Source organism: Cetorhinus maximus, chromosome 7 (genome assembly GCF_964194155.1).
Source record: "Cetorhinus maximus chromosome 7, sCetMax3.hap1.1, whole genome shotgun sequence".
NCBI lineage: Eukaryota > Metazoa > Chordata > Chondrichthyes > Lamniformes > Cetorhinidae > Cetorhinus > Cetorhinus maximus.
In genome coordinates, this window is record NC_135885.1 from 58,893,705 (window position 1) to 58,914,196 (window position 20,492).

The following is a 20,492-nucleotide window of genomic DNA, read 5'->3' on the forward strand; positions in this document are numbered from 1 at the left end:
GAGGAAGAAAGAGATGAGAGAGACAGACCAAGATGGATAGAAAGGGAGACAAATATTCATTGCTGATTTAATAAATATGAACAGTATATTTACCAAAACAATTGAATATCCTACCTCCTAGCACTAAAACTTAAATAATTTCCATCATGAATGATAATTTTCCCAAAACCTGTGGTTTAAATCCATTCTTATGCACATATACTGAATGAATGTAACTTAGTAACTAGAACATTCCTCACCCACAGTTTGCACAGTTGAAATGATCAGGGTGGTAGGGATCATTCTTGAATATAAGAGGGTGTTCTTCAATGATGGCATGACATTTCTGGCAGATATATTTCCCCAGACCTCTGGCCTTTTCACGGTTATGGCAAGGACGGCAGAGATGCCTGGAAGTAGAAAATTAAAAATAATTATTCGTGGAACAAAACATTTTCTACTCATTCTTCAAAAACAAATGTGTATTTTTAAAATGGAATAAAATGGTGTGCTGTAATATCTAGTTTGGAGCAGGAAGTCTTTAAAACATTTATACTGTGGTCCCCTAATGCTTCAGTAATTTAGTGAGGGGCGGAAGCGTACAGATCAGTAAGAACCCAGTCTGTACTGGGCTAGTTGATCTCCACCAAGGCTGTGATTAAGGTGTTACACGAAGACTGGGTGATGGGGAGGAGTGGGGGAAGAAAGGTCAAGGTTTTTACTCCTGACCGTTATAAAGGGGAAAGTAGGCACTTGGATAAGAAATTGGCTGAGTGACAGGAAACAGAGAGTAGTGATAAATGGTTGTTTTTCATATTGGAGGAAGGAGGAGTCCCTCAGGGGTCAGTGTTGGGATCCTTGCTCTTCCTGATATATATTAATGATCTAGACTGTGGTGTGCAGGGCATGATTTCAAAATTTGCAGGTGATACGAAGATTGTAAATGTTGTCAACTGTGATGGGGATAGGATGGGGAACTTCAAAAGGACATAGACATGCTGGTGGTTTGGGCAGATGAAGTTCAATGCAGAGAAGTGTGAGGCGATTCATTTTGGCAAGAAAGATATGGTGAGACAGTGTAAAATAAAGGGGGAACCTCTAAAGGGGGTGCAGGAACAGAGGAACCTCAGTGTACATGTACATACATACATACATAGGTCACTAAAGATGGCAGGGCATGTTGACAGAGCAGTTAATAAGCATATAGTATCTTAGGCTTTATTAATAGGGGCATTTGTACACAAGAATAAGGAGGTCATGTTGAATTTGTATAAGACACTAGTTATGCTTCATCCGGAGTACTGCGCCCAGTTCTGGGCACCATACTTGAGGAAGAATGTGAAGGCATTGGAGAGAGTACAGAGATGATTTGCAAGAATGATTCCTGGGATGAGGAACTGTAGCTATGAGGACAGATTGGAGGTTGGGACTGTTTTCCTTGGGAGGAGACTTGATAGAGATCCTGAGGGGTACGGACAGGGTAAATAGTGAGAAACTGTTCCCATTCAAGAGAACATCAAGAACTAGAGGGCCCAGATTCAAAGTAATTGGGAAAAGGAGTAAATGTGATGTGAGGAAAAATTTTTCACCCAGAGGGTGGTTGGAGTCTGGAACAAACTTGCTGAAAGGGTGGTGGAGGCAGATTCAATCGAGGTATTCAAAAGGGAATTGGATTGCTACCTGAAAAGAGAGAATGTGCAAGGTTATGGGGATAAGGCAAGAGAGTGGGACTAGGTGGAATGCTCTTTCAGAGAGCCAGTGCAGACTCGATGAGCCGAATAGCCTCCTTCTGCGCTGTAAAGATTCTGTGAAATTCAAAATTTTGTTTGTTCAAAAGAATATTAAAGGGTAAATTTTGAGAGGCTTTCTTGATGCAGCAGCTTGCTGATGGGAAACCATGCAAATCAAAGAATTGGTGCAGAGGTCATTGAGCCCAACTTTTGGTGATCCAATTTTACAGACACATGAATTAGGTGAGCTGACTTGCAGGCCTAATTCTCTGATCTGTACACCTACTGAAAGATGCCATATGACTGGAGCAAAGTCTTATAACATTAACACCATACATTAACACTTCAATCATGCCTGATAGCCCAAGATACAGATTAGGGCATAAATCTTAAATAAATTACTCTTGAGTTAATTAAGTTACATCTACCAAATATACATGTGTATTCCAGGATTGTTTGAGAAATAATCTTAGTTTTGGTCTAGTTTGTTTTCCTCCCAAATCATAGTTTTGAGAAACAGTTTAATTGAAGTTTAAAACAAAAACAGAAAATACTGGAAAAACTCAGCAGGTCAACAATAGGTGGGGTCAAAGGAGTGATTGACAAAGATGACACGAACAAAAGGACAAAGGGGGTGTTAATGGTACTGGTAAGGGCTAAAGGAGGTGTTATGGTGGCATTAAGGTAAGAAAGCAGAATGTGATAATAGCAGGACAAGGGTAAATACTCTGAAAACAACAACATGAACAAGTGACAGATGGCTCTTGTGGGGATGGGGTGGGGGAAATAGGCCCCCACCTATCGGTGGCCTTCAGTCCAGCTTCACCTGCTCCACCCCCCTTAAGCAGTATAAATTTCATCACAATTTTACTTCTCTGTAGCTCTGAAGAAGAGTCATATGGACTCGAAACGTTAACTCTGTTTTTTCTCTCCACAGATGCTATTAGACTTGCTGAGTTTTTCCAGCATTTTCTGTTTTGGTTTCAGATTTCCAGCATCCCCAGTATTTTGCTGTTATCTTAATTGAAGTTTGGTTTGTGTGTTCTGTCTGGCATTTTAATATTTTCAGGACCCTTTTCCCGGTTTCATTTCTCAAAATTCACAAAGCCAGAAGAAATCATGAGGGGTTAACAATCAGGACTTGGTTTGTCAGGAATTTGAATCTTGCTTTAGTTATAGTCTTTATTAAAAACAAATTCCAAATGTTCATCTTAATGAACATAAATATATGTAATTAATATCTATTTTAGTCAACAGAAGCACTAGTTTATTCCAAAGCTTTGTTTGGTACCACAGGAAAAAGAAAAGAAAGGAAATATATTGTAAAATGCATGCTCTCAAATTGCTAAAGGATATAGTCTATAGTTAGGAAAAGGAAGTTTCTATTTGGGACTTCGACAGAGGTGCTATTTTCTTACGGGAAGACACCAAGTGTACTACTTGAAATGGTGTTCCCAGAGGAAGTGCTTCCTGCATAATCAACACTGTTGTTGTAAAGCAGCTTTTAAAAAGCGGTATTGAAGCTGCTTCCTTGTTATAATAGGCGGAATACATTGTCAACACAACAACTCACAGCTGCTACGTACCTTGGCACTGCTGCATAAAGGAACGGAGTTATTTTCACAAAACAGGGCAGGAATTGTGCACTACTGGAATGATTGCTCTTCAAACAGTTGCAGACTACACCTCAGCAAACTGTAAGTACCACATGCTGCAACTGGGAAAATTCTCTCTAAGTCTGTGTTATTCTCTCTAAGTCTCCAATTATGTGAGAAGTAACTTTTGTTCTTAAGTGATCACTAATATATTTTGTATCCAGCTATAGATTTTCAATAGATACTCATATGAAAATGTGAACATAAATGATTATAATAAATATGTCTTTAATCTGCGTTTAGTCCTTCTATTTTCTTTTCCCATTTCTTCCAGAATTTAACACTCGCATAAGGCACTAGAGGAAGAGAGTTCTTTAAGTTTAAAAAAAAATGAAAATGCACAAATTTTGTAGAATTTTCAGGTGTAAAAATAACCTTGTTCTTAATTGCAGTCTACAACAGTTAGAAAGAATCATGGCTCACGATTCTCTTCACTGGATGAACACAACTACAGCTACTACAAAGTTACAGCTGATAATGGAACCCAATTTCAACCTAACTGTTGCAACAGCCGAAAGACTGATTTACATTGTTATCTACAGCACTGTTTTTACAGCTGGGTTAATTCAGAATAGCATCTCTGTATGGGTCTTCTGCAGTCGCATGAAAACCAAGACCATAACCAGCATTTATATGTTAAATCTTGCAGTTGCTGATCTCTGCCTCATTCTGACTTTACCGTTACGCATTACCTACCATATACTTCAAAGCCACTGGCCGTTTGGGGAGATAGCGTGTAGAATCACCGGCTTTCTTTTTCACCTCGACTTGTACAGCAGTGTCTACTTTCTTACTTGCATCAGTATTGATCGTTACCTGGCAATAGTGCACCCAGTTCGATCTCTCAGCTTTCGAAAAGTTCGCTACGCAAAAATAATCAGTGCAACTGTGTGGGTGACTGCTGTACTAGGAACCTTTCAGCTTGCGGTGACCACTCAGACTGTACAGGCACAAGAGAACAATACTGTGTGCCTGCAATTGTATAGGGAGAAACCATCACTCTATGCTTCTGGTGCTCTAATAGTTGGATTTCTTTTTCCATTTCTAGTCATTATCTGTTGCTATGTATGCATAATCAGACATCTTCAGTCATACAGGCGACTTGACCACAAGCACAAAGCCTCCAGAATGATTTTCACAGTGTTAACTGTCTTTCTGGTTTGCTTCTTACCATATCATGTTGCCCGTTTACTGTACATTATTATGGCAAATCAACAATTGGAGTCTACGCCCACAATTCAGAGCCTTGCCGTCATCAACCGTGCATTCTTTTGTCTGGCCAGCATTAACTGCTGCTTAGATCCAGTGGTTTACTTTTTTGTAGGAGAGAATTTTAAGGAGGCCCTCTGCAGAGAGAGAGTGTGGAAGACTACACCTGGATATAATGGCCAAGAAACTCACACCAGTGTTAACACTACTACAATAGATGGTATATAAAGTACAGTATTTGATCAGGAATGAAGAAACCAGAGTCAGCTATATAATTATGAAGTTGTTTTCAGGAATTTTTTCTCTTTTGTGGCCTCGCCCAAAATTATACTTATTTCTATTACAGCTGCTGTCTTGCCAAAAAATAACCACTGAAATAACCATAGACATAATCACTAAAAATGTTTTTCTATTCATTCATGGGGGCGTTGCTGACTAGGCCAGCATTTATTGCACATCCTAATTGCCCTTAAGAACTGAGTGGCTTGCTGGGCCATTTCAGAGGGTATTTAAGAGTCAACCACATTGCTGTGGGAGTCACATGTAGGCCAGACCAGGTAAGAACAACAGATTTCCTTCCCTAAAGGACATTACCGAACCAGGTGGGTTTTTATGACAGTTGACAGTGGTTTCATGGTCATCAATTCAGATTTTTTTTTTACTGAATTCAAATTTCACCATCTGCCGTGGTGGGATTCAAACCCGGGTCCCCGGAGTATTACCCTGGGTCTCTAGATTACTCATCCAGTGACAATACCGCAATGCCAACCTCCCCCTAAATTAAAATCATCAGTAATTTTTTTCCCCCTCCAAATGATTTTCTTTCTTGAGATTCCTCCCATCCACTTGTCAATCAAATGATCAAGCAGATGAACCTGCTCCTCAACCTTCCTCGCTTTGGAGGAAGTGCCTAATATTTCTGTAGCTTTTATTGATGGCATGGTCAAAATTCTGAACTGTGTCCTACATTTAGTAGCACAATAAACATGAACTAACTCTCAAAGGGAACAGAAGACTATGTTCCGAATGAATCTTAGGATAATAGGAAGAGAGCGCTTTGGTTTTGTTTATATCCTTATTTATTTTTGCTGAACTATGAAGAATGCTCTTGTACTGCTTAAAAGGTTATCATTAAAACAAAATTTTCTGATATTCACTTTCTGTCCTTGTACATTTAGTGATCAACTCGGTGGTAATTTGTTAGTACATGCCATGTTTATCATGGAGTTTTGAGATTTTGACTTGTGTAATAGAGTTAGCAGGACTTACAGATTAGAAACATAAATGGTTTGCAGAAAATAGCCAGAATACTGACAAAAAGTAAAATGAAAAGGAACATTGAATCAGAAATGTAAACTAAAGATCTGGACAAAACAGCTGAACTCCAGAGGTGAGGCGAGAGTGACTGCTCTTGACGTCAAGGCAGCATTTGACCAACTGTGGCATCAAGGAGCCCTAGCAAAACTGGAGTCAATGGGAATCAGGAAGAAAGCTCTCTGCTGGGAGGAGTCATAACTAACACAAAGGAAGATGGTTGTGGTTGTTGAAGGCCAATCATCTCAATTCCAGGACATCGCTGCAGAAGTTCCTTGGGGTAGTGACCTCAGCCCAACCATCTTCAGCTGCTTTATTAGTGACCTTTTTTCCATTATAAGGTCAGAAGTGGGGATGCTCGCTGATGATTGCGCAATGTTCAGCACCATTCGCAACTCCTCAGATACTGAACAGCCCATGCCCAAATGCAGCAAGACCTGGACAATATCCAGGCTTGGGTTGACAAGTGGCAAGTAACACTCATGTCACACAAGTGTCGGAAAATTACCATCTCCAACGAGAGAGAATCTAACCATCCAATGGCATTGCCATCGCTGAAGCCCCCACTATCAACCTCCCATGGGGTTAGCAATGACCAGAAACTGAAGTGGACTAGGCATATAAATACTGTGGCTACAAGAGCAGGTCAGAGGCTAAGAATCCTGCAGTAAGTAACTCAGTTCCTGACTCCCCAAAGCCTGTCCATCATCTACATGGCACAAGTCAGGAGTACGATGGAATACTCTCCGCTTACCTGGATGAGTGCAGCTCCAATAACACTCAAGAAGCTCGACACCATCCAGAACAAAGCAACCCGCTTGACTGGCACCTGATCCTTAAACATTCAATCTCTCCACCACCAATGCACAGTGGCAGCAGTGTACACCATCTACAAGGTGCACTGCAGGAACTTACCAAGGTTCTTTAGACAGCACCTTCCAAACCCATGACCACTACCATCTAGAAGGACAAGGGCAGCAGACACATGGGAACACCACCACCTAAGTTCCCCTCCAAACTACTCACCATCATGACTTGGAACTATATTGCCATTCCTTCACTGCTGTTGGGTCAAAATCCTGGAACACCCTGCCTAACAGCACTGTGGGTGTATTGACAGCACATGAACTACAGAGGTTCAAGGTGGCATCTCACCACCACCTTTCTCAAGGGCAATTAGGGATGGACAATAAATGCTGGCCTAGGCAGCAATGCCCATATCCCATGAATGAATAAAAATGATATAAATTGACATGGATAATCTGGTTTTATACTAAGTCCGCTTTGAACTCAGAAACACATTTGAAAAGTATAAAAATTGTTTTCCTCCCAACGGTGCGCTGCCTATTGTGATACTAAGCCACAGAATAGAGTCCCAGGTTTATTTTCCAATTTGTATGGTTAGGCATTTAAATTAGTGTTCTTTGATTAGCCTCATTGCAGAAGAAAACACATTCACGGTGTTACGATCCCAAGAGAGAGTGATAACTTTTAAAAAGAAATTTGAATTTCCAGTTAATAACTGAATGGATGACATGACAATATTTTACGTTTTAAGACTTTTACTGTAACAAACAGACTAAAAGCACCATTGACTGAATACTATTTTTGTAGGAAACTTATATGTTAAACTGCAGAACGACACTTTTAACACAAACAAAAAAGGCCGCATCATCAGATACACCGTCCTTTAAGGAGACTATCTATTCTCCCAGCATCAGATCAAAATGATTCTTAGCTTCCGAGGATGTATTTTTGTTCTTTTCCTTTCCCAGCCTGGTAATTCTAAGCGCCAGAGAGTATTACAGGACACTTCGCCCTCTAGCTAAAGCTGGGCAAATCCTCCAGCCTTGTTTTACCTCCCCATAGATTTAGCCTTTTCAATCAGAGGATGAGCTTCAACATGCATTCTGGCGCGGTGAACCAAGAGACATTTGGCCTATAAATTACTCTCTCTCCCAGACCCTGGCAGGTTAATATTTCTGTGATATTCAGTGATGCTTTAGGAAAATGATGGCTTCCTTCTGTACCCTTCCCATCTTTAAAGCACATCACCATGGCAACATGAATCACATGGGCCTCATATCCAGGTAGAGATGCTGATTAGTTACCGTCAAGAGCCCAACTCTCTTTTATCTTCAAACAAAATGCACAGTATAAAGCACAACTGTTTACAATCTGACATTCTCAACACCTGTCTGGGACTTTGGAGACTCACTGTCTATCCACTGTTAGCACACAGACTGCTGCCATTGTCTCCAAACAAACACCTTGCAACTCCTCCCGGTGAACCAATCTGGGTCCCATTTAATCTCTATCAAATAAACCACCCAGGCTTGTTGTCAGGCAGACTTCAGAATAGGTCACATGAGCCTACTTATTTTATCCTAAATTCAAAGACAACGTCCCCAAAACATAATATTCTTATAGACCTTATAATTGTAATAACAGCTCCTGTTCATGATCACTACCCAGTAACTCATTTTAGATAATCTAAATGTTGGACACCAGACAAGTACAGAACTAGGTGTTAATGTTTCAATCCTGTCACAATGTAGTGCATGCTCTAGTTGTATGTAAGAGCAGCTGTTAACCGGTTATCACCTGTGGAGGAGGAGGGGAGATGGCAAGGTAAAGGGAGTGTGTACCTGTGATCTCCGGGTTTTGTGAATAAACCCATGTTAAGGCTGGCTTCCAAATGCATCCTTTACCCAGTGAATGAGCAATGAGTTATAACACTGGGTTCAGTTATGACAACTACACTGTCAAATAGCTTGCCAACACTCATCAACTAGGTTCACAGATAAAGAAAGATACGTGGGTGAAGAAGCAAAGGACTGTCAGTGATAACCAGAACCATATTCCAGCAAGAGTGGCTGTTTTCAGCAAAATAGAATGGCGAAACTGGGAAAGAGGTGAAGGTAAAATGCATTTGATTGCCCTTCATAAAAAAAATGTTACTCGTTACTTTGAAAAAAAATCAGGAACAGCCAATGCGCACCAGAACTACCACACAGAACTAATCCTGTTTAATGCTGCAGCAAATTTTTAGCTGATTCAGGGCAAAGTGCTGCATTACAATTCTCACAAAGCAACCTGAAGGGTAGTTGTTGAGCAGGGCCCAATCGTTTTGCCCACAACCAGAAATAAGAATCGTGCATGTGTGTAATGGAGCCTCAGCCTAGGACTGTCCCACCAGAGTCTCTGCTCAATAGTCCACATTGCTGCCTCAGAGCTTATGGTCATCCTCTGACCCACAAGGGGGAGTGCAACCCGCAGAGAATCCCTAAATTAAAGGCTTTTTTGCAGGTAGTATAAAAGTATAAAAGTTCTAAAAGGCAAGGCACAATCTACAAACCAGGGCCAACTGCCTTTCAAATAAAATTCATAAGACAATTACAGACTGGGCTAGAGATTTACTCTGCAATACATTAGTTTATTACTGGGCTACTCCAACAAAATCTACATGCTCAGATACCACAAAAAAAGCATTTCTCCAACACATTGAGATGTGGCAGGGTGTGGACATTTTACAAAAGTGACTTAACTGAGAATAAGAACTTTGAAGCCACTACACTCCTTTGTAATATTTGCAGTTGCAAAAATTTAAGAAAACATTAGGATGCCTGTCTTCTAGGCTCTCGGTGGTGTCATGAAGCTACTAATGTATATAATATTTTGGAAAATATTTTTCTTTTAAAATAGAGGTTTAATCTGCAGGTGTCTTAATTGGATTAAAGACAGCTAGTCTGGGTGCTTTGATGTGTACTAGTTTTAATATGCAAGAGAGATAGCTTGCATTTGCATTTTTTGAATAGAGCATTCAAAAAGTGGGGTGAAAACTTTCTAGCAGTTGCCAAGCAATATGTTTATATTACTAATGAAGTTGGTACTATGAAAGGGGTTTTATTGTGAGAGAGGTTTAGTTCAGAGATTGTTGATACAATTAGAATTAACATTCAATGGGACTGGTAGGTATAACTTTAGTAGTTTACGGGTGTGCAGAGCAGAGGCAATGAGAGATCAAAAGGCAGCTGCAAACCTCCAACTGGCTCCACAGCAACCAAAATGAATGAGCCTCATATTGATAAAAACAAAAAAACTACTGAACTTGTAAGGCGAAAATGCTTTGCCTGGTGTTTGGTTAAGTCTATGGGTTGCTGTTGCCTTAATGGAGATTAGTTTGGGAATTTGTTAAAAGTTATGGTAATATATCTATTTTAACCTGTGTAACTTAATAAAATGTTTCCTTTAGTTTAATGTAAAACCTCGAGAACTGGTGGTCTGATTGCTGAATTTAGAGTTGCATCTCAAACATAACGCTTAAAATGATAGGCTATGACAGTTGTTTAAAGTTTCCCTCTGGGATTTTTAAATAATTCCACTTTACCAACTGCATTGGTCATAACAGTGGCAGGAATGAGAACACAGAATATTCTGGCACACATTAAAAAACCGCACACAAAAATGATGTAGGTTATACATGAAAATAAAGTGCTAGACATCCTTCCTGCCCTCTACCAATATCCTTCTCCTTACATCCTCTGAACCACAATCTTTCCTCCAGTGCTGATGACAAAGCATTAGCTGATAGGTAGTGGAGGATTAAATTTGATAATCCTTACCACAGAACGCTCCATTCCTCTGAACCAAAATCATTTCAGGACTCAAATTATCATTTAAAATCTGAGTTTTTTTCAATCAAATGGAACAGTTAGTGTACTTAGAAACACTTAGAATCTGTAAGCATTTAGAAATGCAGGAGTTAGTCAAGGATAGAGCACAAAGATTTTTTTAAATAAAGCAAGTCATCTTTGACAAGTTTTTAAGTTTTTTTCCTCCTCAAAGAAATGACAATTGGTCAGAAAAAGGGAAAGCAGTAGGTACAATGCACCTGGATTTTTCAGAAGCCATTAAATATGGTGTCTCACAAGAGGCTGGATAGAAAAGTTCAGCCATAAGGTAGAGGAGGAAATGTAGCATAATGGAAATGTAAAATAACTACTGGATTATTGTAAAATCCCAAGTGGTTCACAAACGTCCTTCAGGGAAGGAAACTTGCTGCTTTTCACAGTGTCCCATCTGTGACTCAAGACTCACAACATGGTTGGCTTTTACTGCCCCCTGAAGTGGCTTGGAATAAAATTGGATGGACCACCCAGCATCAACATAGTATTATGAAAGCCAGCTTAACTTTGTGTCGAGGGCCGAGGTTGGGAACTCCAAGTCCCGACAGACCTCGGAGTTTCCGTGCATGTGCAGACCGGGAGCAGGTTACGAATACACAATTCAGCATTTTGAGCCTTTTGGGCCGAGGACAGACTCAGCATGCCAACGCAAAATGAAAGAAACGGCACAAAAACCCTGGTCATATGGCTGGAAACGGAGTGCCAGTGCAGAGAAGTGTCCTAGACAGGGGACAGGGAGAGGTCCCAAATGAAGAGTTCCAGACCTGGGTCAGGGTCAGAAAGAGGTCCCAGTTAATTAAAAAGAGAGGAGAGAAAGTGGCTCCAAGCATAAAAAGGGCTTTGGCTAGCTGGCTGTAAGTGCTGATGGTTCAGGAGAAGCCCTGGCAATTGAAGAGGGCTCAAGAGATGTCTGGACAATCAACGAGGGCTTGGGAGAAGCCCTAGCATTCTAAGAAGACAGCAGAAGATTGGTGACTCCATGCTGCGAGCTGTTGGGACAAAGGTATCCCTTTGGAGCAGCAGTATTCTGCTCGGAGCAGCCAAAGAGCTGAAGAAGTTGTGGTTGTGAGTTGGTGCTTGAATGCAGACTCGGGAACCCAGGGGGTTCTCGGGAGTCGACATTGAAACCTTGCAAGGTGGACCGTTGTTGAGGCCATCAGAGTTGGAGCAACAGTGAGACAATTCCAAGGTGAGATCTTCGAAGGCAAAGACTGGAATCCCTCATGAGACAGACAGAGTTCCAATGAGAGTGGTTCACTCACAGCGCTTATTGACCTCTGGGCAGGTTGCTGAGAAAACCATGGATCTGTCTCGGTCATATTTGACATTTATTGTGCAGTGTGGTATGTTCGACCACAGTATGCCTGTTAATTCATATGTACCTTATATTAACTTTGAACGTTAGGGTAAAAGATAAATATTGTAAATTGTTTTATCTTCTGACCTTGTATAGTAAAGCTTATTTTTGTTTATTCAAAACCCTTGGAATCTTGCGGCTTTATTCCCTAAGTATCTTGAATCTCAAACTTAGTCTACTTTAAACAAAATGTTATTGGTCCCGAACAGGTCTTACCAAAAAGCTGGGGGTCTGGTCTAGGATCATAACAACAGGCATTGGAAACAACAACAGCATACCCTGCAAAGTTCTTCTCATTAACATCTGGGAACCTGTAACAAAATTGGTGGAGCTGTCCCACAAACAGTATCATACTCAATGAATCAAACATTACAGCCCATGTTCCAGACTCCTCCATTAGGGCAGGTCTATGAGAGGTGCTGGCACAGTGGTCTACAGCAACGACAGAGTGGCCCTGGGAGTCGTCAACATTGACTCTAGATAATTATAAAGTTTCATGACATCAGGTAAAAATAGGAGGAAGGAAACCTCCTGCTCATTACTACCTATGGCCCTCCACCAGCTGATGAATCAATGCTCATGTTGAACATCACATGGAAGTAGTACTGAGGGTAGCAAGGACACAATGTACTCTGGGTAGGGGACTTCAATGCCCATCACCAAGAGTGGCTCGATAGCGCCACCACTGATCTAGCTGACTAAGTCCTGAAGGATGTATCTGGGCCTGTGGCAGGCAGTGAGAGAACTAAGAGGGCAAAACATACTTGACCTCGGCCTTACCAATCTACCTGTTGCAGCTGCATCTGTCCCAGACAGTATTGGTAGGAATGACCACTGTACAGTTCTTGTGGAAACCAAGTCTGTCTTCACACTGATGACATCCTCCACCCGAAATAAATGGGATAGATTCAGAACAGATCTAGCAGCTCAAAAATGAGTATCCATGAGGCTCAGCTGCAGCAAAATGTATTCAACCACAATCTGTAACCTCATGACCTGACATGTTCGTCACTCTACCAATACCATCAAGCTAGGGGATAAACCCTGGTTCAATGAGTGTAAGAGAACAGGACAAGAGCAGCACCATGCATATCTAAAATCAAGATGTCAACCTGGTGAAGCCACAACATGAAACTACATGCATGCTAGACAGTGGAAGCAGCATACTATAGACAGCGCTAAATGATCCTACAACCAATCAAAGCTCTACAGTCCTGCTACATCCAGTCATGCATGATGGTGGACAATTAAACAACTAATGGGAGGCGGCTGCGCACAAACACCCCATCCTCAACAACGGTGGAGACAAGCTCGTCAGTGCAAAAGACAAGGCTGAATCATTTGTAATAATCTTCAGCCAGAAGTGACTCAGCCTTCACTGCTCTCTGAGGCAGGGGTTGCAAAGATTCATGAACCTCAGAAGAAATTCCTCCATATCTCCATCTTAAATGGGAGACTCTTATTTTGAAACCATGCCCTCCCTCCCCTAGTTTTAGATTCCCCCAAGAGGGGAAACATCTTCCCGGCACCTACCTTATCAAGCCCTCTCAGGTTCTTAAAATGTTTCAATAAGATTAGCTCTCATTCTTTGAAACTCAAATAAGAACAGGCCCAACCTGCTCAAACTTTCCTCACAAGACAACCCCTTTAGCCCAGGAATCAATCTAGCGAACCTTCTCTAAACTGTCTCCAATGTAAGTATATCCTCCTTAAGTAAGGAGACTAAAACTGTACACAGTACTCTGGGTACAAGTGTGGTCTACACTCAATAGGATCCACACTCTCCATGCAAGGGCATCATCCTTCATCCACAAATAGAATTTCAAGGTCAGCACAGCATGCAACTGTGGTCACCTGGCTCTACCTAACAATACTCAGTGATGAGACTTGGCTGTCCAACTTGGACAGACTTGTAAATCTGCAAGATGTCATACACAAGAAGAAAAAGTAAAGCAAAGTGATGGAAGATGTTGTCGACGGTACTAGCAGGAAGAACTTAATAACTTGCTCATCGATGCACAATTTAGGTTCCGCCAGGGCCAGTCAAGTCCAAGCCTCATTACAACCTTGGGCCAAACATGGACAAAAGAGTTGAATTCCAGAAGTAAGGTGAGTGTGATTGCCCGTGACATCAAGGCAACAATTGACCGTGTGGAGCATCAAGGAGCCCCAGTAAAATTGAAGTCAATGGAAATCAGGAAAACTCTCCACTGGTTGGAGTCATACCGAGCAAAAGGGAAGATGGCTGTGGTTGTTGGGGGCCAATCATCATTGCAGGAGTTCCTCAGGGCAGTGTCCTGAGCTCAACCATCTTCAGCTGCTTTTGCAATGACCTTCCCTCCAAAATACACAATTTCAACTCCTCATACACTGAAGCAAACTGTGTTCGCATGCACCAAGAACTGGACAACATCCAGGCTTGGGCTGATAAGTAGAAAGTAAAATTGGCACAAAGCAAGTGCCAGGCAATGATCATCTCCAACAAGAGAGAATCTAACCATCTGACCTTGACATTCAACAGCATTACAATCATTGAATTAATCCCCCGCCATCAACATCCTAGGAGTTTCCATTGACCAGAAACTTAACTGGACAACCCATATAAAAATTATGGCTACAAGAGCAGGTCAGAGGCTTGGAATTCTGTGGCAAATACTCACTTTGTGACTCCCCAAAGCCTGTCCACCATCTACAAGGCACAAATTATGCATGTGGCGGAGTTTCCACACTTGCCTCAATGAATGCAGCTCCAAAAACATTCAAGAAACTGAATATCATCCAGGATGTTCACTCATGATTGCACAATGTTCAGCACCATTCCAACTCTTCAGATACTGAAGGAGTCCGTGTCCATATGCAGCAAGACCTGAACAACATTCAGGCTTAGACTTGGTAGCAAGTAACATTGGCGCCACACAAGTGCCAGGCAATGACCATCTCCAACAAAAGAGAATTTAACCATTTTCCCTTGACATTCAATGGCATTACCATTGCTGAATCCCCCTCTATTAACATCCTGGGGGTTACCATTCACCAGAAACTTAACTGGACAAGACGCATAAATACTGTGGCTACAAGAGCAGGTCAGAGGCTGAGAATTCTGCAGCCAGTAACTCACCGTCTGACTCCCTGAAGCCAGTCCACCATCAACATATCAGGAGTGTGATGGAATACCCTCCAATTGTCTGGATGAGTGCAGCTCCAACAAACTCAAGAATCTCGGCACCATCCAAGACAAAGCAGTCGCTTAGTTGGCACCCCATCCACCACCTTATACATTCACTACCAACGCGCAGTGTCAGTAGTGTGTACCATCTACAAGATACACTGCAGCAACTCGTCATGTGTCCTTCAACAGCATGTTCCAAACCCTCAACCTATACTATCTAGCAGGACAAGTCCGTGGGAATGCCACCACCTGCAAGCTCCCTTTCCAAGTCACACACCATCCTGACTTGGAACTATATCGCCGTTCCTTCACTGCCATTGAGTCAAAATCCTGGAATTCCCTCCCAAAAAGCAGTGTACCTACGCCATGTGGATTGCAGCATTTTTTTAAAAATTATTCTTTCATGGTGTGTGGGCATTTCTGGCTAGGCCAGCATTTATTGCCCATCCCTAACTGCCCTTGAGAAGGTAGTGGGCCACCTTCTTGAACCGCTGCAGTCCATGGAGTGTAGGCACACCCACAGTGCTGTTAGGGAGAGTGTTCCAGGATTCTGACGCAGTGACAATGAAGAAGAGTGATATGTTCCAAGTCAGGATGGTATATGGCTCAGTGGGGGGGGAACTTGCAGGTGATGGTGTTTCCATGCATTTGCTGCCCTTGTCCTTCTAGGTGGTAGAGGTCACATGTTTGGAAGGTGCTATCAAAGAAGCCTTGATGAGTTGCTGCAGTGCATCTTGTAGATGGTACATGCTGCTGCCACTGTACGTCGATGGTGGAGGGGGTGGATTTTTAAGGTGGTTAATGGGGTGCCAATAAAGCAGCCTGCTTTGTCCTGGATGGTGTCGAGTTTCTTGAGTGTTGTTGGAGCTGCACTCATCCGGGCAAGTGGAGAATGTTCCATCACACTCCTGACTTATGCCTATGATGATGAACAGGCTTTGCAGAGTTAGGTGGTGAGTTACTGGAATTCACAACTCTTGACTTGCTCTTGTAGCCACAGTATTTATATGACTAGTCCCATTCAATTTCTGGACAATGGTAACCCCCAGTATGTTGACAGTGGGGGTAATGCCATTGAACGTCATGGGGAGATGGTTAGATTCTTTGTTTGGAGATGGCCATTGCCTGGCACTTAAACAGCAAATAATATTCATGCCACACATCAGCCCAAGCCTGAATGTTGTCCAGGTCTTGCTGTATATGGATACGGGCTGCTTCAGGACTGCAGAGGAGTTACAAATGGTGCTGAACATTGTGCAGTCACAGCGAACATCCCCATTTCTGATCTTATGATGGAGGGACGGTCATTGATGAAACAGCTGAAGATAGTTGGGTCTAGGACACTACCTTGAGGAATTCCTGCAGCGATGTCTTGGGCCGTCTTCCTTTGTGCTAGGTATGATTCCAATCAGTGGAGAGTTTTCCCCCAATTCCCATTGACTTCAGGGTTTGCAAGGGCTCCTTGATGCCACAATTGCTCAAATGCTGCTTTGACCAAGAGCAGTCACTCTCTCTTCACCTCTTGAGCCCAGCTCTTTTGTTCATGTGTGGACCCAAGACTGTAATGAGGTCAGGAGCTGAATTGGCTGAGTTGGCCAAGACACCAGGAGTACTCCCATACATTTCTTCAAATAGTGCCATGGAATATTGTATAGGAGCAAGCAGGATTTTGATTTAACATTGGATCTGGATAAAAGCTCCTTTGACAATGAAGCACTCCCTCAGCAGTGCACTAAAGTGTTAGCCTAGATTATATGTGCTAAGTCCCTGGTGTGGGACATAAATCTATTGTTAAATGCATGTTAATTGTATTCAGGCAATGGTCATCAACTGGAGATTCACTTCTGTTCTTACAAATAGGAACAAATTAAAATTGTGGCTGTTGGGTTAGGAGGTATATGTTTGTAATGTGTATCTCTGAAAACTAATGCTTATAAAGGTGTGTAATGATTGGCTCCAGTTCTATTTTTCACCATCTGGCTCTCTGGAATAGAACAATTATGATCTTCTGACTCAGAGATGAATGTGCTACCTCTGAGCTAAGGCTGTTAATTATTTAAAGGAGGGAAGGTACAAAGTATGTAATGAGTACAAATCAACAAGATTACTTTTAGAATGTCCTAGCAAATACAGACAAAATGGGCCAAATTACCTTCTCTTATAAAATATTGTAGCTCTATCACAACCACATGTATATCAGTTATATACAGCAGAATCTCATGTAAGCATACATTTCTGTATTCATAATAAAAGGGCTATCAAATATACCAACCTGCCAGCATTCTTCACAAATCCAATATCCGCAAGAATCTGCTGGCAGAGATCACAGCAAAAACATTCTGGGTGCCAGCTATTGTTCATAGCTTTAATCACTCGGCCAATGATGAACTCACCTGCAATGAAATAGATTTTTTTTAAAATGTATTCTCAGACAATATTCTTCCCTCACTCCAACCTTGATTTTTGGTTGCAACTACATAGACTATACTAATGGTGTTGGTGACTGAACTGGCCATGTCTATAAGAACATAAGCATCAATCAGGTTTTAGAAATATAAGATCTTGGTGTGATCCAGTTTGTTGGACAGCCAATATTGTTAAAAAAGGGTACATATATCCAACTTTATTACAGTTTTGAGGAAAGGTCGGCCTGCAACGTTAACTCTGTTTCTCTGTCCATAGATGCTGCCTGCCCTGCTGAGTATTTTCAGCATTTATGATGTTTCAGGTTTCCAGCATCTACAGTATTTGCTTGTGTCAAACTTTTTACCATCGTAATAGGGTTAGAAGATTCTAGGTTTGGTTGCCTAGTTCCTGCCCTCTAAGTCACCATCTTGGAAAGTATAGCTAAGAATAAAAACTAATAAAAATTGCAGGATTCAAAGCAATTATGCCAAAAATTCAAATCTTTCAGTTGAACATGAGAAAGAATAGATTATAATTGATCGGGTACAATTTTTGAGAACCCATAATAGCTGGTGTGGCAACTGGAAAATTAATCATCATTAGCAGGCTTCCGTGGTTATGATCGAGACAAAATTCCTGGACTGCGAAGGGCAGTGTAGCAGCAAATTAGCAGCTGGGGACCTGAACTTGTGGCAAACTGGATTGTCTTGGGCCATCAGAAATCCTGTAACTTTCGTGAGTCCACAAATGGGATATGTTACACTGCACTGCAAATGAAAAAGCAGTAATATGGGTGAGCATGTCAGAATGAGGAAAGTACAAAAGGCAAAATGTGTCCAAGAGGATCACTTGTCATTAATCAATGTAGACTTCATACAAACCAGTTGATCACAGAGCAAGAGCCCAAGAGAGCATGAGAACACCCAAGAATGAAAACATGAAAAGTGCATGTAGGAGAGAACACAAGAGAAGGAAAGCAGGAGAGGATGCGTGGATGAGTGAGAGCACGGGAAAGAATGCACAGGCAAGTGAGAGCAGGAGACTGCGTATGAGAGAGAGATGGCGGGAGAACACGTGCGCAAGAGAAAGAGGAAAAGAGAGAGGGAGGGAATGTGTGAGGGAGAGAGGAAAAGAGACAGGGAGAGCGCATGAAAGAGCACGAGGAAGAGAGGGAGTGCACATAAGGGAATGAGCATGCACCGGAGACAGCATGTGCTGGAGAGAGCATGGGGTGAGAGGTGGAAGAGACAATTGGTTTTTCAGGGCTTTGATGGTCTGGGATAACCGTGCAAGGGATAATTTTTCTGTTCAGCTTTGGGAGTGGGCGATTGAGCAAGGGTTGTAAAACTGCTCATTGTCAGACAAGGAAAGGTAAAGGCTAGAATACTGCTCAGCAGTGGGCATCCACCGGATGCGACAAAACTGACAGGTGCGTTAACAGGCAGGTATGCAAGCAAGCTAGTCTGGGGAGCAAGCAAACAAGCAAGATAGCAGGCAGGGTGAGATTAGGTTTCCTGTGGGTGTTTGCTGGAACCTAGAAATGTCAGTGGTAGGAAGTAAACAACAGCTGTAAGAATGCAACATTCACTTTTACTGAAATATTTACTTTAAAACTAACTATTCATCTCCTTTAATGACTGAAAACTGGCTGCTGTTTAACAAACTGGTTCAGACATAGGCTGACCCACAGGGTCCATTCTATGTCAAGCTCTATAGTTGAAAGCATAAACTAAAAAGCCCAAGAATGTAGCCAATAAACAATAAATGTGGAACATCAACAAGTCTGTAAGATTGTAACTGTCACCATTTAAAATGGCCTTGCATAATTCTATTCACCATATAAAATGGCCTTGCATAATTCTATTCACCATATAAAATGGCCTTGCATAATTCTATTCTTCTCACCGATGCATCTAGGTTTAAATTCTCTGTAAAATCCTAATGATCAAACCCCTCCGTGGCTTCACCTCTCTCAATCTCTAACCTCCTCCAGCTCTCCGAGATCCCTACACTCCTTCAAATTCACCATCAATATGTAAGCAATAAACAGCAACCGTTTTGATTCCTACATCTCGGGTTCTTATCTCTAAGACAAGGAGCCGCAGTCTCTGCCATATTATTACAAAAATACATTTTTAATACTATTGAAATATTACAGGCATCACAGACAGGAAGGTTATATACATAACTGGTATGTGCAACACATTTAAAATGGGAAATTCCATACGGAGGGCGTGTTTACATGTAATTTTTCAATGGAAGACGTGGCTGGGGTACTATTGTTAATGATAATTTAGATGGTAAAACTGGATGACCAATATTCAGTACAGTATAAACATGATTGTGCTCTACATTAAAACCAGGTATTCATCCCAGAACACTGAAAATAGATGCACTTTTATGTAGTTAAACACTACTAAGGAGTTAATCCTGTATGAGGCTACTTGCTGCAGAGCTATCAATCAAAAGGATTAAAGCCAAATTGCATCTTTACCTCCTCATGGATCTCGGACACAGCTGTCCAATCAATTCTACTATTCCATAATCTCTAACTGCTTTGATCTGTGTCAAAGGATTTCAATTACATGTTTCTCGGTCCTATGATGGCATGTTAGAACAAAAGACATCAACAAACTAACCTTATGTGATTACTAAACAACTATGCTGCCGGACCTGCTGAGTTTTTTCAGGTAATTCTGTTTTTGTTATGTGATTACTAGTTTGGTTGACAGTTCATTCTAAGTAGACAGACAATATTTGAGGAACAAACCTCAAATATTCTTTTGTGCAAAGGCTTTGAATTGAAAAGCCTAGCTATTTGAACAATTAATATATTAAACCCAGTATCTAGTAGTGAACACATATGAAGATATGCTAATGTACAACTATATCCCCCACTATGTAGATAACTGATCCAACTTTAGCTGCTGTATATTAAAAATAACTGGATGTGTGGACCTGCATTTATAGCCCCTCAGGCACTGT

The 20,492-nt window shown here is 41.5% G+C and overlaps 2 protein-coding genes across 13 annotated transcripts in view; one reads left to right on the forward strand and one right to left on the reverse strand.

Annotated features, from left to right (window-relative positions):
* The window catches only part of LOC144682815 (uracil nucleotide/cysteinyl leukotriene receptor-like), a 35,616-nt gene extending 29,889 nt beyond the window's left edge, over nt 1–5,727 (forward strand). Inside the window, exons 2-3 of the mRNA XM_078545560.1 lie at nt 3,253–3,406; nt 3,757–5,727. Of these exons, the coding sequence (XP_078401686.1) occupies nt 3,253–3,406; nt 3,757–4,801 (1,199 nt within the window). The 3' untranslated portion in view covers nt 4,802–5,727. The remainder of the gene's footprint in view (nt 1–3,252; nt 3,407–3,756) is intronic.
* lims1 (LIM and senescent cell antigen-like domains 1) overlaps nt 1–20,492 on the reverse strand; it is a 176,742-nt gene that overhangs the window by 22,591 nt on the left and 133,659 nt on the right. For all 12 annotated transcript variants that reach the window (XM_078545566.1, XM_078545569.1, XM_078545570.1 and 9 more), the window contains 2 exons: nt 17,374–17,494; nt 240–389 (listed from right to left, as the gene is read on the reverse strand). In XM_078545566.1, coding sequence (XP_078401692.1) covers nt 240–389; nt 17,374–17,494 — 271 coding nt within the window. The remainder of the gene's footprint in view (nt 1–239; nt 390–17,373; nt 17,495–20,492) is intronic.